This window comes from Poecilia reticulata, chromosome 16 (assembly GCF_904066995.2).
Source record: "Poecilia reticulata chromosome 16, P_reticulata-male-v2, whole genome shotgun sequence".
NCBI lineage: Eukaryota > Metazoa > Chordata > Actinopteri > Cyprinodontiformes > Poeciliidae > Poecilia > Poecilia reticulata.
This window is the reverse complement of record NC_088845.1, coordinates 1,538,671-1,560,064: the sequence shown is the minus strand read 5'-3', so window position 1 is coordinate 1,560,064 and position 21,394 is coordinate 1,538,671. Positions and strand designations below refer to the sequence as shown.

The 21,394-nt window shown below is 43.3% G+C and overlaps 1 protein-coding gene and 1 long non-coding RNA gene across 6 annotated transcripts; one reads left to right on the top strand and one right to left on the bottom strand.

Moving 5' to 3' along the window:
* Positions 1 to 161: 161 nt before the first annotated feature.
* fli1rs (Fli-1 proto-oncogene, ETS transcription factor-related sequence) lies at positions 162 to 19,940 on the bottom strand. Of its 5 annotated transcripts, none has more exons than XM_081597167.1 (10): positions 19,733 to 19,940; positions 11,498 to 11,703; positions 10,294 to 10,460; positions 5,699 to 5,947; positions 5,036 to 5,122; positions 2,983 to 3,054; positions 2,792 to 2,854; positions 2,181 to 2,228; positions 1,627 to 1,713; positions 162 to 1,036 (listed from the first exon to the last, which is right to left on the bottom strand). In XM_081597167.1, exons 1-10 carry the CDS (start codon positions 19,748 to 19,750, stop codon positions 513 to 515), a joined length of 1,521 nt encoding a protein of 506 aa, XP_081453293.1. In that variant the 5' UTR covers positions 19,751 to 19,940; the 3' UTR covers positions 162 to 512. The 5 variants fall into 5 exon arrangements, with proteins under 5 accessions (XP_081453293.1, XP_008429241.2, XP_081453294.1 ...); XM_008431019.3 differs by having other exon boundaries at positions 5,699 to 5,902; positions 19,733 to 19,936; XM_081597168.1 differs by lacking the exon at positions 19,733 to 19,940 and adding an exon at positions 19,248 to 19,635.
* Positions 11,648 to 13,361, top strand: LOC108166984 (uncharacterized). The gene is made up of 2 exons (XR_001777388.2): positions 11,648 to 11,786; positions 12,774 to 13,361. It is a non-coding gene; the product is annotated as an uncharacterized LOC108166984 (long non-coding RNA).
* Positions 19,941 to 21,394: the final 1,454 nt, after the last annotated feature.

Below are 21,394 nucleotides of genomic sequence, written 5' to 3'. Positions count from 1 at the left end.
GAAAAGTATTTTAAATAGAAATGAGCTAAAGCTGGTATTTGTGGGCCAGAAACTGATCAGCTGAACTGATCAGTACTTTTAGTTTCCCTGAAGTTTATTTTTACTAGCTAAATTAAAAGATGTTAATATCCTAACAAAAGAAACCAAAGGCTTGTTTTAGCTACAGATAATGCATAAATGTTTTATTGTTTCATGAAAAAGATTCTGTACAGATTGTTTTACAAAAAGTCATCCTTAAATGTGACAACTTATTTTTTTTTTTTAACTGGATAGAACAATCATAAAACGGCTAACAGGTGCTATCAAACAAAACTACTTACAGACTGAATGGAAATGTTAACTGAATGCATACACTGTGCCGTCCGTAGTCCGAGTCCAACCCCCGGTTCTGGTTCTGAGCGGGGAAGTGTGATAATGCCTCATGGACCGTAGCGTCATGTTGCCTTCTGGTTCTGGTTGAGACGGGTCAGCTCAGGTTCAGCACTCGGGTTCCCCCCCGGATCGTCCCGTCATCAGTAGTACGAGCTGAGGTGGGAGTGAGCGGCCGGGTGTCGGGTCATGGCCGACCCGGGGTAGATGGGGCTGTTGGCCGAGTTCCAGTACGGCGACGGGGAGCCAAAAAAGTTCCCAGGGGAGACGGACATGGGAGCGGGATGTCCGCCCATGAAGTTCATTTTGGGCTGGTGGCTGTGGTACTGCTGGACGTAAGACATCTCAGTCTGGTACTTGACGATGCCGCCGTCCGCCCCGTGGTTCTGGTGCGCCTGCGAGATTCCCTGGAAGTCGAACTTGTATGCGTAGCGCTTGCCGTGAACCTTGGTCATGATGTTCTTGTCGTAGTAGTAGCGCAGGGCGCGGCTCAGCTTGTCGTAGTTCATGTTGGGTTTGCTCTTGCGCTCGCCCCAGCGCTTGGCCACCTCGTCCGGGTCGGTCATCTTGAACTCGCCGTTGGTGCCCTCCCAGGTGATGATGGTGGCGTTGTTGCTGTCGGAGAGCAGCTCCAGCAGGAACTGCCACAGCTGGATCTGACCGGAGCCTGGCGAGAGACACGGAGCGTTAGGCCAAGGCGGGACGGCGGCGGTTCGGACCACTGAACAGAAAACCTCTGCCACAAAACTCACTTTTCTGAGCTCCAAGTCAAACATTTGCGAGAACAAAAATGTACAAATGTCAAAACATTTTGACTTTACGGACCTGGAAAATCTGTTTGATAATTTCTGAGACTGCTCTAAATCTGAGGGTTTTTTCTGGAAAATGTTCGACTTTGTTCAAAGTTTTTTTTTTTTCTAGAAATTTCCAGATCTCTCAAAATTTCTCAAGCTCAGAATTTTTTATTTATTTTTTTTGGTGGCTCTCTCACGTTGTTGACTTTTAGAGCTCAAGGAATTTGTTTGTTTTTCTAGAAAATTTCTGAGATCTAAAAATGTCTGAGTTTTTGGTGAACATGTTCTCCTTACATCTACAATGGTCCTATTAAGATGCCATACAGGTTTATTCTTTCTGCATCTTAAGTACACAAGCAGCCACCTCAGACAGCTCTGAGGTCAGAGGTTATTCATTTCACCAAATGTGACCTTTTCACTGTGAGGCTTGGAGGAGGAGCAGGAAGCTGGGGCAGAAACCTACCCACAGGCCTGTGAGCGCTGGGGTCAGGCAGCTTGTACGGACTTTGTTTGCCTGTTCGGTTCTTGGATGAGCTCAGGACTTGGCCTTCTGTGAGGAAACAGAAGGGCAAACGGTCACTTTGGTGAGATGGACGCCAGGTTTCGAGTCCGGCTGAATAGTCCTTGGTTTGTGAAGGAGTGAAATGACCTGGAAGTGTCTCGATAAGAGCTGGACGGCTTCGTTACATGTGGAGGAAATGAGCTTCAATGCTTCCTAGACCATCTGAGGAAACGGCGGACCATCCTTCATGGATGAAACTTTGAAGGAGATTATGCTCTGACTGAAAGTAGAAGCAGTCGAGCTCCTGTGGATTGTAAATTTTCTCCTAGAATAAGGTCAAAGGTCGAGGACGTGATGGATTGGAGGTTTGACTATTCAGCCGGATCCTTGGTCCTGGCGTGAACTCTGCCAGCCCTTTTGTTTTAATTTTTGAAATAATTTTGCCAAAGCAGACAGTGTAAAGGCCTCATTTGTTTCATGTGGGTGTTTTCTGTTTGCTGCTTTGGGAGCCTTACCTGGATTGGCCAGCCGGCTGCTGATTGGCCCCAACGTCTGATACGGGTCTGCAGGAAACAAAGCAACAGTATTTTAAACATGTGGAAGTAAATTATTCCTTCAGGTTTCACAAAGTTCTCATTCTGGATCTGATGAAATCAGGGAAGCTGGTTACCATTTTTGTTTTTTTTTTTTGTTTTTTTTTGCCATATCAAAATTGATTTTACAAAACTGCCCTGGAAACTGTTTTTACATCACGAGTCTCCTGGTCAGCAGCCAGATGTTGCTGCTGGCGCACGGCAGGAAGGAGCTGCAGGAGGACGTCTAAAGACTCTTCACGTGAACAAAATTATTCGCCTGTGATTTTAATTTATTTAATGGAATCGCCACAATTGCAATGTTTTTCCAACATAGCTTAACATTGACAGTGTTGCACAGATCTGTAATGGAAACGCAGCTTTAGCTGCCTGGTCTCAACCTGCACAGCCTGACCGACTCTCACCAAGTTGATGGCTTTTTAGGATCTTCTGAAATCAAGGAGAACCATCTTGGATCAGACCTGCCCAACCTGTCTGTAACTTTCTCTTTGTTTCCATAACGTGGCTTTAGTGAAGGCAGAACCTGTTTGTACCTTGGATGATTCTGGGCGTTGGATCCGTCACCCTGCTGTTGTGTTGGTGCTCGATTGGAGAACCTGGAAACCAGAAGGTGGATGTATTACATATGAAGCCGTTTGATCATCCGCTGCGAAACATTTTTATGCAAACGTGGCTCCGTGTTCATGCGTGAGTGAACCGTGACACGGCCGGCCTCGCTGCCTACCTTTGGGCACCGTGGGCGTCATGGTGTTGGTCGGCCAGCTGTTCCTGCGGCTGATCTCATCAAAACTGCTTTCTGCAGAAACACAAAGAGGGAGAAATGGATGAACTGGACGTTGGTGCCAAACGTGTTTGAAGTGGAGCCGGCTCTGCTGGGGCAGGAAGCAACCGGAGACCGACCCGATAAGAGCGGAGCTCTGAAGATGACCCAGACTCTCTTCTTGGGTGAGCCTGCTTTTGTTTCGGGCCACCAGCAGATGAAATGGATTGTGTCCCAGGAGCAGGACCCATACCCCCCATTTCCTGTGACGGCGCAGCTGTTTCCTGTCTGAAACTGGCTGTTGAGTTTTGGACTCGTCACAGTTTTTGTCAACAGCAGTTTGTGCCGTGCAAAGAAGCCCTTCAGCCCTTCGATACCGTGTTAACGTGTTTCTGAAACTCAACACGTTATTCTTAGATCCCTAAATCAATCAAGAAAGTTCCTTACAGCTTTTCTCTGAGTTTTATTTCACACCAGACCGCGTGACTCACAGGAAATGGTGGCAGTTGTGAAACGCAGAAAGATCTTTTGCATGAATTTGAATTGTGCAAAGTTCGAAGTGACTCCTTTCCTTGAGGGGAAGTTCTTCTAATCCATCCAGCAGATAGACGGGCCTGACATGGAGACGAACTGCAGCTCATCCTGCAGATCATCCACATCGTCCATTAACACTTTAACGCTGTTTAAATGAAGATGCTGATCTCAGTTGTATTTAACTGAGCCGAACGTTTCCAGGATGTTACTCATTCTGCTCAAACGTGTGAAACTCTGCGCCGACGGCGCGCGTTCAGCTGAAGCTGCTCTGTGAAGTCTTCCTCTACACCTGCCAGGTAAATGTTCTGCAGAATGTTAAAACACTGAATCAGTGTTTGCGTGAAGCTGACCACAGACCGTCTTCCTCCATCTCACCCCAACCGAACCCTCTGCTAACCTCAGTCTGTGCATCAGGAACCGTTCTGTGGCCTCCGCCTTCTTCCTCCCTGCCAGCTTCGTCATTAATTAACCTCCAATATTTGTCTTCTGTGAACGTCCAAACCACCTGAGCCTGACTTTCACCACCACATGTTTGACTCCACGAGCTTTAATTATTCAGTTCCTCCATTTCCTGCTTCCTTTTCTCACTAAGCGTCACAGTTTTGATCTGTGAACATCAGAGAAGAAACAAAACCTGCAAATCACCACAACTAGTCCAGGAAGGAGGATTAGACTCTGTAATTCACCATTAAGCCAGATTTCGCTTCAGAGGTTTAGAGTCCATCTAAACCGTTTAGAATATCAAACAATGAGCCGAATTTCCAAAAGAAAAGATTAAATAAAATGTATTAAAGTGCAGACAGTTTTCAGACTGTTATGGAAAATCATAATTATTTGACCAAAAACTTATGCAGGACAAATTTTTTCTTGATGTTTTTTTTAGATTCAAGTGTTGAATTAAAACAAAGTTCAAATCAATAATTTTGACTGTTTAAAAGAAAATAAAAATGAACTTCAGATCTTAGAGAAACCTGGAAGTCGGTAACAGTCAGAAGAATCCTGGCTGATAAAGTTGGTTCTGGTTCTGGTTGTTAAAAAAATGTTCTTGTTTAAATTAAAGTATGAGCTCAAAGTGACATAAAGATGCTTAAAATAGTGAACCTCAGTGAATATCTGCTGATTTTCTGTCCCAAACATTCAGAAAAGAGAAGTAGAAAAGTTCTCATTTTGAAAGACCAAACTGATTTTCCAGTTTCTTTCTGCCAACATGCATGAATGTAAACAATGTTAAACATAAATACGGTAGAGGCTGAATAACTGGGGCCCAAACACACGTCCCTGAGGGACACCCATCAAGCAACTGAAGCAAAATTTGCTTGAACTCCTAAAATTGACCAGAGTTTTTTTTGTTGTTTAGCTTTTTTTAGGTAAATGATGTCAAACTGTTTGAACTCTTTTAGAATCGTCTGACCTTTGCAGTTCCTCAGAAGCTAACATGTAAGGTTGCATTTAGATTTTTGTGTGATGAAAGTGGAAATCTCACCTGCTTTCACTTGCAGCCTGGGCTGTGGAGGCTGTGGTGGAGGCGTGTTGTTGGTGGGCGTTGTGGAGTACGAGAACGTGGGGCTACCTGCGGCGACACATGACGAAGAAAACTGAAGTTTTTCCTGCTCCAAACGTCTGAATCCAGAAATGAGCCGCTGGTTTGCAGACGGCTCTGCAGCCTCAGCTGGAGTTACTTATTGAAAAGCAGCTTAAGTGCGACTGTTGCAGTGATTTGCAGATCAGCTGCATCGACAGCAACATGACAGGATCATGCAGCAAAAGTCACATTCATCATGAACCTGCATGTTTACCAGGCTGAGGAGTCGACGACCACAAACATCGTTTCCAGTGCAGCAGTTCACAGCTTCATGCACCTGAAAACGTTCTGCTGCAAACATCTTCACACCGCGCTGTGTGAACGTTCGGCTTGATTTCTACCACTTATCTAACTACTTTGAATTAAATGTTTTATGCAAGAAAAATCTTTGTTTTTCTGCTGAATTAAAGGTTAAAATAAGTTCTAATTTACTTTAAAAAAAAAAAAAGGTGGCTGATTCATCTCCACCTGAAGAACGCTTTAATAAAGACTCAACTCAGCTTCAGCTTCATCTCTGAGTAATGAAGTGAACCAGAGCAGGACTGGGGGGGTGGGGGGTCTTACTCTGCCGGAGGTAATTGAGGTGAGAGAGCAGGATGTCTGCGTTGTAGGCCGACGTCAGCCGCATCATGTCGTCTTTGGTCATCTTGCACAGCGCCTTGCCGTCCAGCGCCTGGAAGAGCGAGACGTCCACCTCTTCCAGGACGTACTCCTTAATGGCCCAGTCCAACCACTGCCGCACGTGGTCCTGGGTCCAAACCTCAGGGTCTGCAGAGCAGGAGGAGGAGGAGCTGCATGAACTCTGGAGAGAATCTGAATGATCATAAAGTACTGAATAGAAACAGGAGCTGGTTACTGCAGCAGGTTTTCTACTAAATGCAAACAAGGTGCAAGCTGAACATGCTAATTCATGACGCACATGTATTTGTATTTTGAGACGCGTTAACATCGGTAAAGTGAAAAAAGATGGAGTCATGCAGAGAAGCTGAGCAGCAGCATAAGTGCTGAATAACAACGGAAACTTGATGTTTGTGATTCTGATGCTGATTATAAGAACGAGCTGAAGACAAGCAGTGAAAACAAAAATACCTGAAACTGCCCTAACATGCTTAGACCTGCAGCATTTTATCAGTTTAAACACAAAACATTCCTTAATATGCATTAATAGAAGGTAACATCTGGTCTTTATCTCTAGTAAAATGAATGGTTCACCTGTAAATGCAGCCAATGTTACAGAATCAGTAACGTCACATTTAAGGATTTCAGCTGAACAAGCTGCACTGAGTTCTGACCGATGATAACGGGAAACGTCCAGGAAGGAGAATCTCAAATGGCTACAAGTTGTGAAAACCGTTTGGAGTCATTTCTAAACATCTGCAGGATCATCGGTTGAACTGAAGGTCCGGTTGTTGAGGCGGGTTCCCGGGTGGAAGAGGAAGTGATTCAGGGAACCATCAGAGCTCAGCGTCACGATCCACAGAGATAAATATTAAAACCATGAAAGATCTGCATGGTTTTATGGTGGGAAGAATATTTATAGATTCAAAGTGACTCGTTTTCAAATCTAACAACACTATGGGAAACATGGTGGTGGCAGCATCATGCTGTGGGACTTTACAGCTGCCAAAGTCGACAGAAAACTTTTCATTTATTTACTGAGTCAGAATCCTGATCCAACATCAAACTGGTTTAAATGGAAAAAGGATCGAGATCAATTTGATTATTTAATAATGATATAAACACATTCAACTTGTAAAAGCACAATTTCTGATATTTTCCTAATTTTATTGTTTATTTTTTTATTATAATTCTGTCATTATTCCTTATAAAACATTTCATTTTACACTGAAAAGTTCAAATAAACAATTTTAGTCACAAAATGTTTGTAAAAATAAAAAAAATGGATAAAAAATGTATCTCAATATTTCAGATTATCAAACTAATTTTAAAATGAAAGGTATCCTGAAGAAACGGATTAATTTCTATTAACAGGAACAGAAACCATGAAACTAATTCGGCCTTCTGGTAAATCATTAACTCCATTTTTCTTAAATCAGTTTAGTTTTACTGATTAAAAGGGTAAAATATCCCATTTGAGTGGTTGGGTTTAGGGTGCACTTACTTTTCACAAACAGCCTGATTGGTTTGGAGCTTTTGTCCCTTATTAAATGAAGTCATCATTTAATAATCAGCTGTTTTATTTATTTAGGTTACCTTCAGTGACCAAACAGCGAAAATAGAAGAAACCTGTCTGAGGGTGTGAATACTTTTTCACTGACCTGAAAAAGTATTAAAATTTAGTATGAATGGATGAATGTAGTCTGCATGTTGACTCAGTAAGTCTCCTGTGGATTATCATGAGGAATGCTGGAGTTTCCTGCCAGTAAAACTTTGACTGGGCCAGTGGAATGTTTCCAGTGTGATTCAGGACGCGGCTTTCCAGAAGCGAACAATGCGGCCGTCATGTGAAGCTGGACGGCAGCGCGAGGGGCGCCACGCCCTGGGCAGCTGATTGTTTCGCTCAACACACGCCGCCTGACGCAACATCCGGCCATTATGCAGCAGAGAAACGCGGCTGGTGACTCAGTCTGGCTGCGGCAGGACAGAGTTTAAAACCTGGAATAAATCAGACATTCCTAAGAAAACTGGAAATGTATCTGAAAACTTTTTCCAACTTTTCTCCATATTTATGTTCTTTTTTTTAAAAATCTAATTTTATAGTTAAATGTCTGCTGTTAAAGCTACAAGCTGGTGGTGTTTTTCATTTTAACAACAACTGGACCACAATAACAAAAACTGATACGTTTAAGGAAGTGAGGATTTCCACTACAGGTTTTCACTAAAATACAGAAACAAGCTTAAAAACGCGACTAATTCTGGACTGAACGTTTTCTGGCTCATGACATCACACCAGGCGGCTCCCTGCTGCTGTAACTCCTGATGTTTGACTCTTAGTTTTAGTTTATTTCAAATTTTAAATGAGGTAAAAACATATTTCATCCTTTCATTTATATCTTACTTTTTACATATTATTTATTTAAAGGAAAAAAACAGATACTCTGAGTTTCAGGTGTTAAGAAAATGCATAATAATAAAGTACAAACGTGATTTTAAACCAGTGAAGAGTAAAGATGGAGGCAGTCAGACCTGTTGTGATGTCATCAGAAGCAGAAGTTGTGTAAGATTTGATTTCATCACAACTAAAGAGATTTACAACAAAACGCAAAAACAAATGAAGAAACTGGCCGTGGATGTTTTGTGGGGAACAAATCCTCTCAGGTTTCTCCTGTTTGAACATCCAGATCTCATTTTTATCCTATTTATTTGTTTTTCACCAGCAGCATCTGGATCGGTACCAGGCCGGGACCCGTCTGACAACACGAAGCAGGTCATAAGATCTAAAAAAGCAGCAAGTGAGAAACGGAGTCACAGACGTCGGTTAGAGCTTCCTCAGGTTCTGGGAGTCCAGTTAGAACCGTTACACATGGATGGAGAACCAGAACCAGTACAAGAAGGACATCTAGAGCCTCTCTGCCTCAGTTAAGGTCAGAGGTCATGATTCAACAGTCAGAGAAAATGGACTCTGGTGAAGCAGAGTGGGCCGGCGCTCCTCCACGGCGGCGCTGCGATCATCAGCAGCGGTCAGGGGATGAAAACTTTTAGCTTCATGGGATGAAAACTTTTAGCCTCAGGGGATGAAAACTTTTAGCCTCAGGGGATGAAAACTTTTAGCTTCATGGGATGAAAACTTTTAGCCTCAGGGGATGAAAACTTTTAGCCTCAGGGGATGAAAACTTTTAGCTTCATGGGATGAAAACTTTTAGCCTCAGGGGATGAAAACTTTTAGCTTCAGGGGATGAAAACTTTTAGCCTCAGGGGATGAAAACTTTTAGCTTCATGGGATGAAAACTTTTAGCCTCAGGGGATGAAAACTTTTAGCCTCAGGGGATGAAAACTTTTAGCCTCAGGGGATGAAAACTTTTAGCCTCAGGAGATGAAAACTTTTAGCCTCAGGGGATGAAAACTTTTAGCTTCAGGAGATGAAAACTTTTAGCCTCAGGGGATGAAAACTTTTGGACCGACGAGTTGCATAATAATTAAAAAAATACTTTATTGTTTGTTAAAATTAGTTGGATTTTTCTAAACATTTAAGTGACATAAAGGCAACAGAAGAAAACGAGTTTTACTGTCAGGAAAAGAGCAGATCAGTGAGTCGGCTTGTCACAATAATCAGTAATCAATAATGAAGAAATCAATTAATCACATGATAAATTGAAACAAACTCATTAATTTCCATTTACATGATTTATCGTTTTTCTCTCTTTACCTGAAAACTGGATGATAGAAATCTTCAGTCTCAACAAAGACTTTTATTTTGAAGGTCAGGTTTTTTTTTTGAGTCACTAAATAATTAATTAGATTTATTGTTTCTGTTGTTTTGGCTTTTTATTTTGGATATTTAAAATGTCTTGCTGTCCCTTATTTATTGATGTTTGACGATGTGTTCTTGCATTATTACGTCACCATATTAGTTGAAAATGGTCTCACAACATCAATATTATCGTTTATCTCAATAACTGCTGGGACATTTATCGTCCAGCAAAATTTATGTGACCGCTGTACTTGTGACTTTCATAAAACTTTAGTTTTATGATTTATTAAGAAGCATCAGATGCAGGTTATTTATATTTATTTCTTTACCGAACAGAAACGTGAAGCTGGGAAGATTTAAAATATCTGCGCCTAAAACGGTTCGTCACGCTGCAGCAGGTTGAGCAGCTAAATGCTGCAGCAGGCCGCCGCAGCCTGCAGCAGGCCGCCGCAGCCTGCAGCAGCCCGCCGCAGCCTGCAGCAGGCCGCCGCAGCCTGCAGCAGCCCGCCGCAACCTGCAGCAGGCCGCCGCAGCCTGCAGCAGCCCGCCGCAACCTGCAGCAGCCCGCCGCAACCTGCAGCAGCCCGCCGCAACCTGCAGCAGCCCGCCGCAACCTGCAGCAGGCCGCCGCAGCCTGCAGCAGCCCGCCGCAGCCTGCAGCAGCCCGCCGCAGCCTGCAGCAGCCCACTGCAGCCTGCAGCAGGCCGCGGGAGGAGGAGGATCCGTGATTCAGTTCGCCAGCGGTTGGGAAACCTCGCTGTGACTCATGGGAGACGGCGGGCCTCACCTGCCGGGACGATGACCCTCTTCTCCTCGGTGGGGTTGCTGCTGGGCGGGGTGGCGGTCTGCGGACTGACCCGCTCCGGGTAGGACGCCTGGTACGGCAGCGGCGCCCCGTCGCTGCTCATGTGGCGGGACCGTTTGGTGATGCTGCAGTCCACCGGAGACCCGCGGCTGAAACACAAACCCGGTTCCCCTCATTACTGCCGATTTCAGGTGTTTCATCTGAACTGAGGCGGAGCAACTGAAGCTCATCAAACCCGGAGGGGGAAAAACTGCGGCCGCTAATCTCTGGCTGCACAGAAGATTTTGCAATATTAGTGCATTTCCTCTTGCTGTGTTTTATCTGTTGGTGACGGGAGATAAAATTAGCTTCTATCTGAACGAAACTTTCCCACTAAGCAGGTGACCACGACAGAAAATGACTTCAACCACATAAACAAGCTTTTATTTTTAGCCACCAACATTCTCCACCGCAGATGTTTTATTCTTTCCTTTGCCGACAGGTAAAAACCTCACATCCTTAGTTTTAGTCGTATTCTAATGAAAATAATCTTTATCGATCAGTTATCGTGAATTTGCTTCCAACGAAGCGCGGAGACATGAACTTTCTGTCCGACAGTTGCGATATGAAAGCTGAGTCAGTTTTTTACTTCATGTGAAGTTTGATGTTCCTGTTGCAGTAAAAGCAGCTGCTTAAAGCTGCACAGAAACATTAGAGCCACACGGGGTTACATATTAATACATATTAATACATATTAATACATATTAACATATTGATACATATTAATACATATTAGTACATATTAATACAGCGTTGATACAGACGAGATCATATGAAGAACAATTCATTAGAGATTAAACCAGAGACGATTTATTCAAATTAGTATGAAAATAGTTCCAGAGATTTGATTTACAACCATTAACTATTAAACATGCTAGTTTAATATTAAATGCATCCCGTCTTTATTTGTAAATGACATTCAGACGCTGGCCGTTAGTAATTGCTTCCTCTGACGGCCATAATGTGTATTCCTGCAGTTCGGGTTAAAAACAGAACAAAGAAACAATCGGAGCGGCCCGTTTGGATCCTGAACAGTAAACAAAGAATTTGAGTGTCTGGAAAAACCCGGGTGTCCACACCGGCAGCCAGCCCATCCGGGAACCCCCCCACCCCCGCCGCCTCTCTGCGCGGCCCTGGCCTGACTCACCTGGTCCCGTTGACGTGCTCGGATCTCTTTCCGGGGTTCTGCGCCGCTGAGCCCACCCAGTCCGACTCGGCGGGCTCGGGGCTCGGCTTGGAGGCCTGGCTGAAGCCGCCAGGTGACGTCATCTCGCTCTTCATGTGCATGGCGGGCGCCGCGGAGAAGTTCGGCTCGAATATGGGCTGATCTTCAGTCACCACAGAAAGCGCTTCCTGCCCAACACAGAACCGGCAGACGGTCACGATCCATGAAGCTCAGTTTTTCCAGAACAGGTTCGAAGCGACTCAACGAGAAGGTGACGTCAAAGAGGTTTTCACTGTAGCGCCATTTATTTTGAGATCATCATATTTTCTCTGGTAATTTGGATAAAAATGTTAAAATAGAAGCTATTTATATTTTCAAAATTCATCTAAATTTGGTTTACTACGTTTTTAAGAAATACATTTTAAATTTAAATACATTTCAGTGTGTTGTTCTGAATTTCATAAAGGTTTTCCGCTAACTAAAGATGCTAAAATATGAATTCACTTTTAAACAATTCAAAAATTTCTGGGGAATCATTTTAGTAGCGATGGGATTCAGGGTTCAGTGAAGGGAACCGGATCCAGCGGGGCTCAGCTCTGACTGTTCCTCCCCTTGTGCCTGTTCTCTGTCTCACCTCCTAGCATAACAAAGGAGGAGCTAACTTATGAGTGCGTTAGCATGAAAGGACTCGACCCGCTTCCAGTTATTCACTTTAACAGGTTCTGATTCCACTTTAGGGTTCAGGAACATCCCACGATAGCTGACGGCTAATCAGCTACAGGCTCAGCTCTTTGGGGTTTTAAACATAAATGTTATAATCATTTTTAATGATCATAAAACAATATAAAGGCACTAATAGGTGGTGTGCATATCCAGGTTCAGTAATTAGTTAAATCATTTGAATCCCTGGAATATTTCAGATATTTAAGCTGTGTGAGATTAGACTGGAGCAGAAATCTGATTTGGTTTCATTTAGGCTAGCCGTTAGCTTTAGCCTCCAGAAGCAGCTCATTGTATTTATTCAGCTTTTTTATTTTCAGAAGTCAGAATTTACTTTTAATATCTAAAATGTCGATTAATAAACATTACATAGAATGGTACGACTTCAGCTGATGAACAAGTTTAGCAGAAAATGAAGTGAAACGCGCCATTGTTACGGGTTTGGGCGTTTAGCAGAAACTTGGACTAGACCGTGACTTCTAATAAAAACATTAACTTTAAAAGTGTGTTTTGGTGACGGACGTGTTCTGTGTTGCAGGATGTCAGTGTTTGGAACATGCTGTCAGCTTTCATCTCAGCTGTTGGATCCGTTACTTCATCACTTCATCGCCTGCCACAGAAGAATCTGAACCAGGATCCCACAGAACTGGATCCTCCAGGTCCAAACTCTGTTAAGTAAAGTAACTGGATCTTGTGTGGCTCATAAATTACCATTGAGGAAATTGAAATGAATGTTTTCAATTCAACATGTTAGGTCTTATTGGAGGTCCGCCATCTTTAATTTCAAAATGGACGCCATTTTTATTCCAATTCTGTTTCTCAGTATATTTGAAATTGACCAAAACCTTAGAAAGGTCATGACCTCTGGGAAACTATCTGAGGTTTTCCTGAAGAGGCTCAAGAAAAGTTTTCGGTTTTCTGCATGAAATGAAAAATAAGTCGAAGCGTAAAACCGTTTTCTGTCTGTTTGTTTCTCTGAGAAAAACTGTTGTTGTGTTTTGAAAGCTTGTACTGTTATCGCCATGGAAACTATCTCTGGCAGGTTACAGGAAATGATGTCAGACTTTTCTGAATAAGTGAAACTTCTTGAAGATTTATTTAGATTATTAAATCGGCTGTTTTTAGACTTTATCGTTTCTCCTTGAATGAATATTTAAAAACAGTTGAAGTTTCTTTCGACCAGAGTGACTCTGTGGTTCTGCTCAGCGCCGACCCGGACCAGGTGGGTCAGCTTTCACACCCTGACCTGAACTGAGCCGCTGCCTGGAGATCCAGACACGGAGGTTCTGGTTCCGACTGGTCCAGTTGCTGCACCAGAACCACAGGAACTTGTTGTCTTTCCTGACAGGTTGAGTTTAACTGTCAGTAAATTTAAAGTTTCTTCAGACAAATGCAGAAAAAAAGGTTCTGGGTTCTCCGGCCTCCTCCCAGTCCAGACACACCACTGTCAGATTAACTGAGATTACAGGGATTAATCTGGATTCTGTTGGACTGATTTGGACTTTGGATGGTTCCTGTTACTTTGTGCAGATTCGGAAGGCCTGACAGGAAACCGTCAGAGGCTTTCTGTTTAGATCCAGTCCGACGTGTTGAACTTGGTTTCCTCTGCAGAAAGGAAGCAGACTCTGCTGAACTGATGCAGCTTTTCAAGCCTCTAAGAAAAACTCTGAGCAGCGACATGAGAAACTTGGTGCTCAGAAATAGTGTGAAAGAAGCCAGCAGGTTTTCTAATCTCACATGACATCAGTAACCTTAACCACACTTTTATTTAGTCGTTAGGATCGGGGGTTGGTGGGGGGGAGGTGGAGGCTCAGGGCGGAGTCTAATTCAGATTTAACTCCGTCTTCCTGTGTTCCTCCACAAACCGCCCTGTGATGGCACTTCCATCCAGCGGCCCGTTCTTCTTCTCTGCTCCTCAGATGGAGGCGGGGGGAGGTGGGGGGGGGGGCTGTGGGGGGGCGATGCGTGTTTGTTTAGAGGAGCCCAGCATTGTCTTCAGGCCTCGTACGTCAGCACTGAGCTTTTTCAGTGGCCTGCAGGAAGCCGGGCCGCCATGTGCACAGGAACCTTTTGGCACAGGCCAAGGGAGAGGAAATGGAGGGGAGGGGGCACAATGTACGAATGTGGGTCATTTTAAACCTGCAAAACAACTCTGAAAAAAGATGTGGGGAGGGGGGGGGGCTGATTGGACAGAAAGGAGAGCTCAGGCCGTTTGAAGTGCCGCCATCGCATTGTTCGCCCTTTGTGTTGTTGTGTTTTTAGCTCAGTTGCTGCCTGAACGCTGGAAACCACATCTTACTGCCTGGCACCAGCCGTTCAGGCGGCTCCGCAGGCTGCAGCACACACACTGCTGCAGCCTGCAGCTCCCGGCTCTGCAACAAGCTTCATGTTCAGATCAGCTTTAGCTTCAGATGAGTTGATGACGCATTACCTCGCTTTGTGAGGCTCCGCCCCCTGCAGGTTGACCGAGGCAGCACCTGCTGCAGGCCTCAAACATCCTGCAGACGCCTGATAACATGTTTCACGTTTCTTTATCAACGTATCGGAGCTCAGTGAGGCCTGAAAAATAACTTCTTTGTTCAGAAGCAGCAGAACCAGCGTGGGCGGGTCCATGAGATCAGCAGAACTTCAGCTTCTAGAACCTGGAGATCCATTAAACAGACACCCAGAGCTGCTCAGATAAAAGTCTACAGAGGCTGAACCCTGATGTTCAGTTGGTGCTGTTGAACCCAAACCCCCCGTTCCCGAATGCACACACACACACACACACACACGCACGCACGCACACACACACACACACACACACACACACACACACGCACACACACACACACACACACACACACACACACACACACACAGCCTAGGCTGAGCTGGATCTCTGTGATTCACTGCACCAGATTATTCAACAAGTTGCTTCTTGGATTTTTCGGCTCATCGTTGCTTCATTTCGCTCACGTGTCATTTTTACGCAACAATTCAACAAACTGCAAACTAGAGCATCTTTTATATCATATTTAATATTAAAACATTTTTTTTAAACTTTTCAAAGTAAAAAAAAATAAAAAATCTGTAAACATTTTAATCTCCAAGCCATCTAAACTTTTAGTTTTAAAGTTTTTCCATGTCCGGATGTTTCAGGCTGATCAAACTTTTTCTGACGTTTTGATTAAAATAAAAACATTTAAAAGTTTTTAAAGTTTTCAAACCACTTGAACTTTTTCCTCATTTCGTCGGCGAGTTTATCAGATGAGCACAAAGTGGAGTAGAAGGAAAATGATTCCTCAGCTTCACAGTTCAAGAAAAGAATCTGAAAAGTGTGGCGTGCTCCCGAGCGGACAGTTTACAGAACCGCCTGGTCCGATCTTTGTTTCAGAACCTCAGGCAGACAGGATGGAGAGCTTAACGTCTCTCCTCAGATCCTCAGAGGTGTTTAGGTCTGGACTTTGACTAGGCCATTCTGTAATTCTGGCAGAATGCTCTGGTTTTCCTCCAGGACTGAGCTGTCCCACAGCATGATGCTGCCACCACCGCGTTGCACCTTGAGGAGGGTCGGTTTAATTGGACGTGCCGTGTTGAGGTTTGGTTGCAAACCGAACTTCTGGCCTAACATCCATAACGGTTCAACTCTGCAGCTCCTCTGCGGTTGCCATGGTTACCTGACCTGCTGCCGGTTCTCCAGCAAACAGAGAAACTTCTCGCTGTATCGTGACAAACGGGGGGAAAGTTCAAGGAGCGAGAAACTCTCTCAGTGAGTTTCTGCTAAACTTTCATCTTTGAAAAAAAAAAAAAAAAACTAACCTTGAAAGTTTCACTGCTCCAGTTAATCTGGTTTACTAATGAATGTTGAATAAATATCAGCTGCTGCTCCAGGTGGAGGTGTGTGTGGAACACACACATTTTACTCAGGAGAAGCAGAACTTCAACAGAACAAGAAACGACTGAAGAGTAAAATAATTGGAAACATCAATTATTTAATTTTGCCAAATTACATCATCAGATGGACCTAAATGTAAAGTTATATGGAGATTTTAAATGGAGATGAAAATAATTCATAGAGATCACATATTTATAAAGTATCAGAATTAGACAAAAGACAAAAAAAAAAAACCTCCACATTTATTTTAATATAAAGTTTGTAAAACTTTAACAAAAGCTGCAGGTTTGTTCTTCCTTCAGTGAAGTTACTGTATGGAGTTAGACATTTTACTCAACTAATCAAACTTAATAAAGTAACTCAAGTAAAGGTAAAAAGTACAAAAACTCTTAAAAGTATTTTTCCTCTAGAACTGGCTGCAGGACGGAGCCGCTGTGGAACATGGATCATGTTCTGGTTCTGGTTCTGCTGCTCAGTCAGCCTTTCTGCGCCTGCAGCCTCTTCACTCTGTGCAGAAGTGAAACTTTGGCCTGAAGGCGGGATAAAAACTCACTTGTGACTCCAGACTGAGCAGAGCAGTGAACTGAGAGTTTCCTTGTTTTAACCGGACTTATGGATTTATGCCGTTTGTTCTGCAGAGTGAAGGAGGAATCAGGCCTGCGCCATCATCTGCGCCATCATCTGCGCCATCATCTGCGTCTCTCTGCACACTGATACAAATATACCAAACTGTGGCCTGACCGCTGATGCCACAACTGACTTCCTGTTCAATGTGTTTCAGGCTGTTGCTCGGTGACACAAAACAACTTTATAAAAAACAACATGACCCTGTTGAGGCAGAAGCTGATGTCCTAAAAATGTTTTGCGCCTGAACCCGCAGCGCTGCAGCTCGACACTTTTCACCTGCTGCAGCACAAACACCGAGTCAACATGGCTGAGAGACAACATGGCTGAGCTGTCAGCAGCGCTGCGGGTTGCATCATGCATGTGGCCCAAAGCAGCAGCAGCAGCAGCAGCAGCAGCAGCAGCAGCTGCAGCAGCTGCAGCAGCAGCAGCTCTGAACGTGATGCCAGCGGCTGCAGATGTCTGACTGCTTCATCATAACGGCGCATATCTGCGCCGTTTCTTCATGATCTTCAGGCTCAGAAACATTTTAGGATTGAGAAGCAGAAAAAGCAGCAACACATCTAAGAGATTTAAATCCCCACCGCATAATTTATTCTTGGAAATTGTTATTTTTTTATTTTTAAAAACATTTTCTAAAGTTTCTCTTTGTAGTCAGGGCACATTTAGTTTTCATTTATGTCCCAGTTTATTTAAAATCATATGGTTTCCTTATTTTGGACATTTTTATTACGATAATCCACTTAAAATTGAGTTTGGGATAATTTAATCTATAAAATTTAGTACGAATTTTACTATAAAATGTTTTTTTTTAATTGTCGGAAAAGACAGAAAAAAAACAATTTGACGTTTTTAGACGTAAAAATATTTATGGAAAGACAGCAGATAATAATAATAATAATAATAATAATAATAATAATAATAATAATAATAATAATAATAATAATAACATAAAGTTTTACCTTCTTAAAAATATTTGTACTGTTACCTCTGATTTCTTTTTTTAAATAAATAATTGCCTGTGATTTTCTAAACGACTTCTGCGTAAAAGCCGCAGAAATAACAGCAGCTCTGGAGGTTCAGGTGAAGAAGGAAGGACTTCCTCCGCCTGGAGCTCAGCTTGCGGTTCAGTTTTTCTTCTTGCATAAAAACCGCATTCATATCCATCAGTTTGTGACACTTTTAGGTCATCGACTCTTTACTTTTCACACTAAAATCTACAAAAAAAAAAAACGAAAAGAAAAAAAAATGACGCATTTCTGGTGCAGCTTTTTTCAGACAAAACGACGTCAACATGTTTTAGATCAAGTGAAGCTCGTGGATTTGGTTTTAATTTACGAAAAATTATTTGGGGATTTTTTTATTTTTTCAAGAAGCTGAAAGTTAGATTTCCTGGCTCGGAGCTCCGTGTTTGGATTTTTAAAATGTAGATTGAAAATGTTTGAACTAATTTGTTCCTGTTGTAAATATGAAGCTGAATTTATTGAGCAAATGGAGGCAGGAGAGGCCTCAGATGGAGTCGGGTAAAGGCGCAGCCCTGCATGGCGCAAAAAGCAGAAGTAAAAGTCGCAGCGAGCTGAGTGTGCAAAAGGCCTGAGCGGCAGCGCGGCTTTCTGCGGGCTTTTCTCTGCGCGGCCCGGTTCGGTTCGTCCACCGACTCTTTCTGCGCGGCCTTTGTTGCCTTTCTGATTTTTAAAAACTGTTTGTGTGTGTGTGCGTGGGTGTGTGTGCGTGTGTGTGTGTGTGTGCGTGTGTGTGTGTGTGTGTTCTCGGGTCCAGGGTGCGGAAATGTGTGCGGAAAGTCTGAGGTTTGAGACAGGAAGCCTGCAGAGTTCAGATAACGACACCTGACAAGCGCTCCCGTTTGCAGCCATAAATTCTTCTTAAAATAAACCCGCAAACACAATCTGCTCCGGAGAATAATCATCTGGAAAATAATAATCAGCAAACATTCCCGGAGCCAGAGCTGCGGATTCAAAACAGCAGAAAGTAGGAACAAGTTCAAATGAAATGAAGTTAAATCACACGCTGCTGAAATTAAACCGAACCTAGAAATGGATCAGAACCTTTTAGTTCGTCGGGGAAAAAAACACGAAATGAGCGAAATATTAGTTCCTCAATCTGAGGGATTGTTTTTGTAAAGAAACTGTCATTTTCTGGTTTTACATGAAAATATTAAAAGGTTTTTCCTTCAACCCGATAAAATCATCTCCAAGTTAAAAAATAAATAAATTAGTAATTTAGTTTGAAAATGTAAACCGTTTCCATTTAATTGATCAGAAAACTGAAATAAAAACATAATTTCCAGTTCTGCTGTGAATATTTTAGCTGAAACTCAAACTGATAAATTTAACATGAATTTTTACATTTGGACTTTTTCTCCTTATTGTGCAACAAGCAGCTTTGAGTTTAAAATAGATGATAAAGTAAATGTTGGATCAGCAGCTCAGGCCGCATGGAGCCGCAGCGCAGGAGGACAGGTGGACCCGACAGGTACGAGCTGAGAAATACCAGTTAGCTGCTGGGAGCGGACCCCCCCCACCCCGCTCCGGTTCGGTCCATGACGCCTTCAGGGACACCTGCTCTGCGCGCATCTGGCTCCTCCAACGGTCCTTCAGGGGCCCATTTTCCGTTACGTTCAAGAACAAAATAATACTTAAAAAAGCTGAGTGAGATTCACGCTCCGTGCCTCTGAAAGTGGCTCCGTGGACGGCGAACACGCAGAACTCAAAAGACAGAAAGAGAGAGAAAAAAACGCGCAAACTTGTGCAGATTCCGCTTTTTACGCGCGCAGCCGGCCACCAATTAGTGTTTTTATCTGAGTGTAAAGATGCAGTGGTTAGCTGTGTTATTATAGAGCCGACATACAACCACGAACGGGAAGGAAGAGGAAATTTTGTAGCAGAAGGAAAGAGTGGGGAGCCTCTCTCACTGCGCAGTCTGCTGCGGCCGCCCGCCCGCCCGCCGCCTCCAGCGGCTCCAGCGGCGCCTCTTACCTTTATGGAGCAGTCCATGTCGGCAGCAGCGGCAGCAGCCTCCAGCCCTCTGGCATTTAGTCGGTTTGAGGAGAAACTTGGAGCCAATTCAGCCTCTGACCTCAGTTCACTTCATGCAGCCTTGCATTGCCTCTGTGGCGCAAACCATTGCACTCAGTTTCTGCTGCGCGCTCTAACCGGATGACGGCTCGTTTTTTTCTCGCTCTCTCTCTCGCCCTCTAAAATTGGGAAGTGAAGTCACTCTGAAGCCGCTTCTCATGAAACCAACACCTCCTGCTCACAAAGAACAACAAAAGCAGCTTTTTAAGCGCACAAGGAGAAAACAGGAGCTTTATTCAGCTTTCTGGGGAGATAATGTTCCACCTGCCGCGCGCAGAGCTGCGGGACTCCAGTAAAACACGATTCAATGAAACTTTCTGTATTTGTGAGGAAATAAATGTAGATTAAAATGTGGAGCAGCTAAAAGAGCCGCAGGGCTGGTCGAGTCTAAGCTCCGCTTTAAGGAAGTGAAAATGCTCAGGGTGAATGAATGGATGATTATTAAATATAAGCTCTTAAATCAGCTTCCATCTTGTGCTCACATTATCATTCTATGAACACATGAAAACAGAATTTATACTTTAACCTGAAAGTTATCAAATGCATAAACAATATTTTTAAATGCATTAAGTCTTTTTTCTGCTTTCAACGAATTAATTGTATATCAGAAAACTCTGGATTAAACAATAAAGTGGTGAAAAAATATATTTTTGCTGCAGGAGAAACATGTCAGCTTTGACTTTGTCTGCTTTTCTGCATCTGAAGCAAAAGTTTCAATAAAACAAGTTCTGCAAAAACAACAACAATAAAAGTTGCCGTTGCAGATAGACGAGTAGAAAAGGACAGACTTCCTCAAGCTGGAACCAAATATGTGGTCAGAGTTTCTTCTTGCACAAACCGCCAGTTTTTAACCCACTTTTAGGTCACAGTGCTGATTCTCACCTCCGATGCTAAAACAGAGAAACGGTTCAGTATCAGATCGTAAACATTCTGTAATTAAACAATAAAACCATCATTTCCGATTATTTCAGTTCTAACGATACAGAGTCCAGATGAGAAGAACAGAACCTGAACAATGAATCATCTGCTGCTGATCATGTTTCCTCTGTGTTTCCTCTGTGTTTCCTCCATGTTTCCTCTGTGTTTCCTTGATGTTTCCTCCATGTTTCCTCCATGTTTCCTTTGTGTTTCCTCTGTGTTTCCTTTGTGTTTCCTCCATGTTTCCTTTGTGTTTCCTCCGTGGTTCCTTTGTGTTTCCTTGATGTTTCCTCTGTGTTTCCTCCATGTTTCCTTTGTGTTTCCTCCGTGTTTCCTTGATGTTTCCTCCATGTTTCCTCCATGTGTTCTTCATGTTTCCTTTGTGTTTCCTCCATGTTTCCTCTGTGTTTCCTTTGTGTTTCCTTGATGTTTCCTTCATGTTTCCTCCATGTTTCCTCCATGTGTTCTTCATGTTTCCTTTGTGTTTCCTTCATGTTTCCTCCGTGTTTCCTTCATGTTTCCTCCATGTGTTCTTCATGTTTCCTTTGTGTTTCCTCCATGTTTCCTCTGTGTTTCCTTTGTGTTTCCTTGATGTTTCCTTGATGTTTCCTCCATGTTTATTCTGTGTTTCCTTTGTGTTTCCTT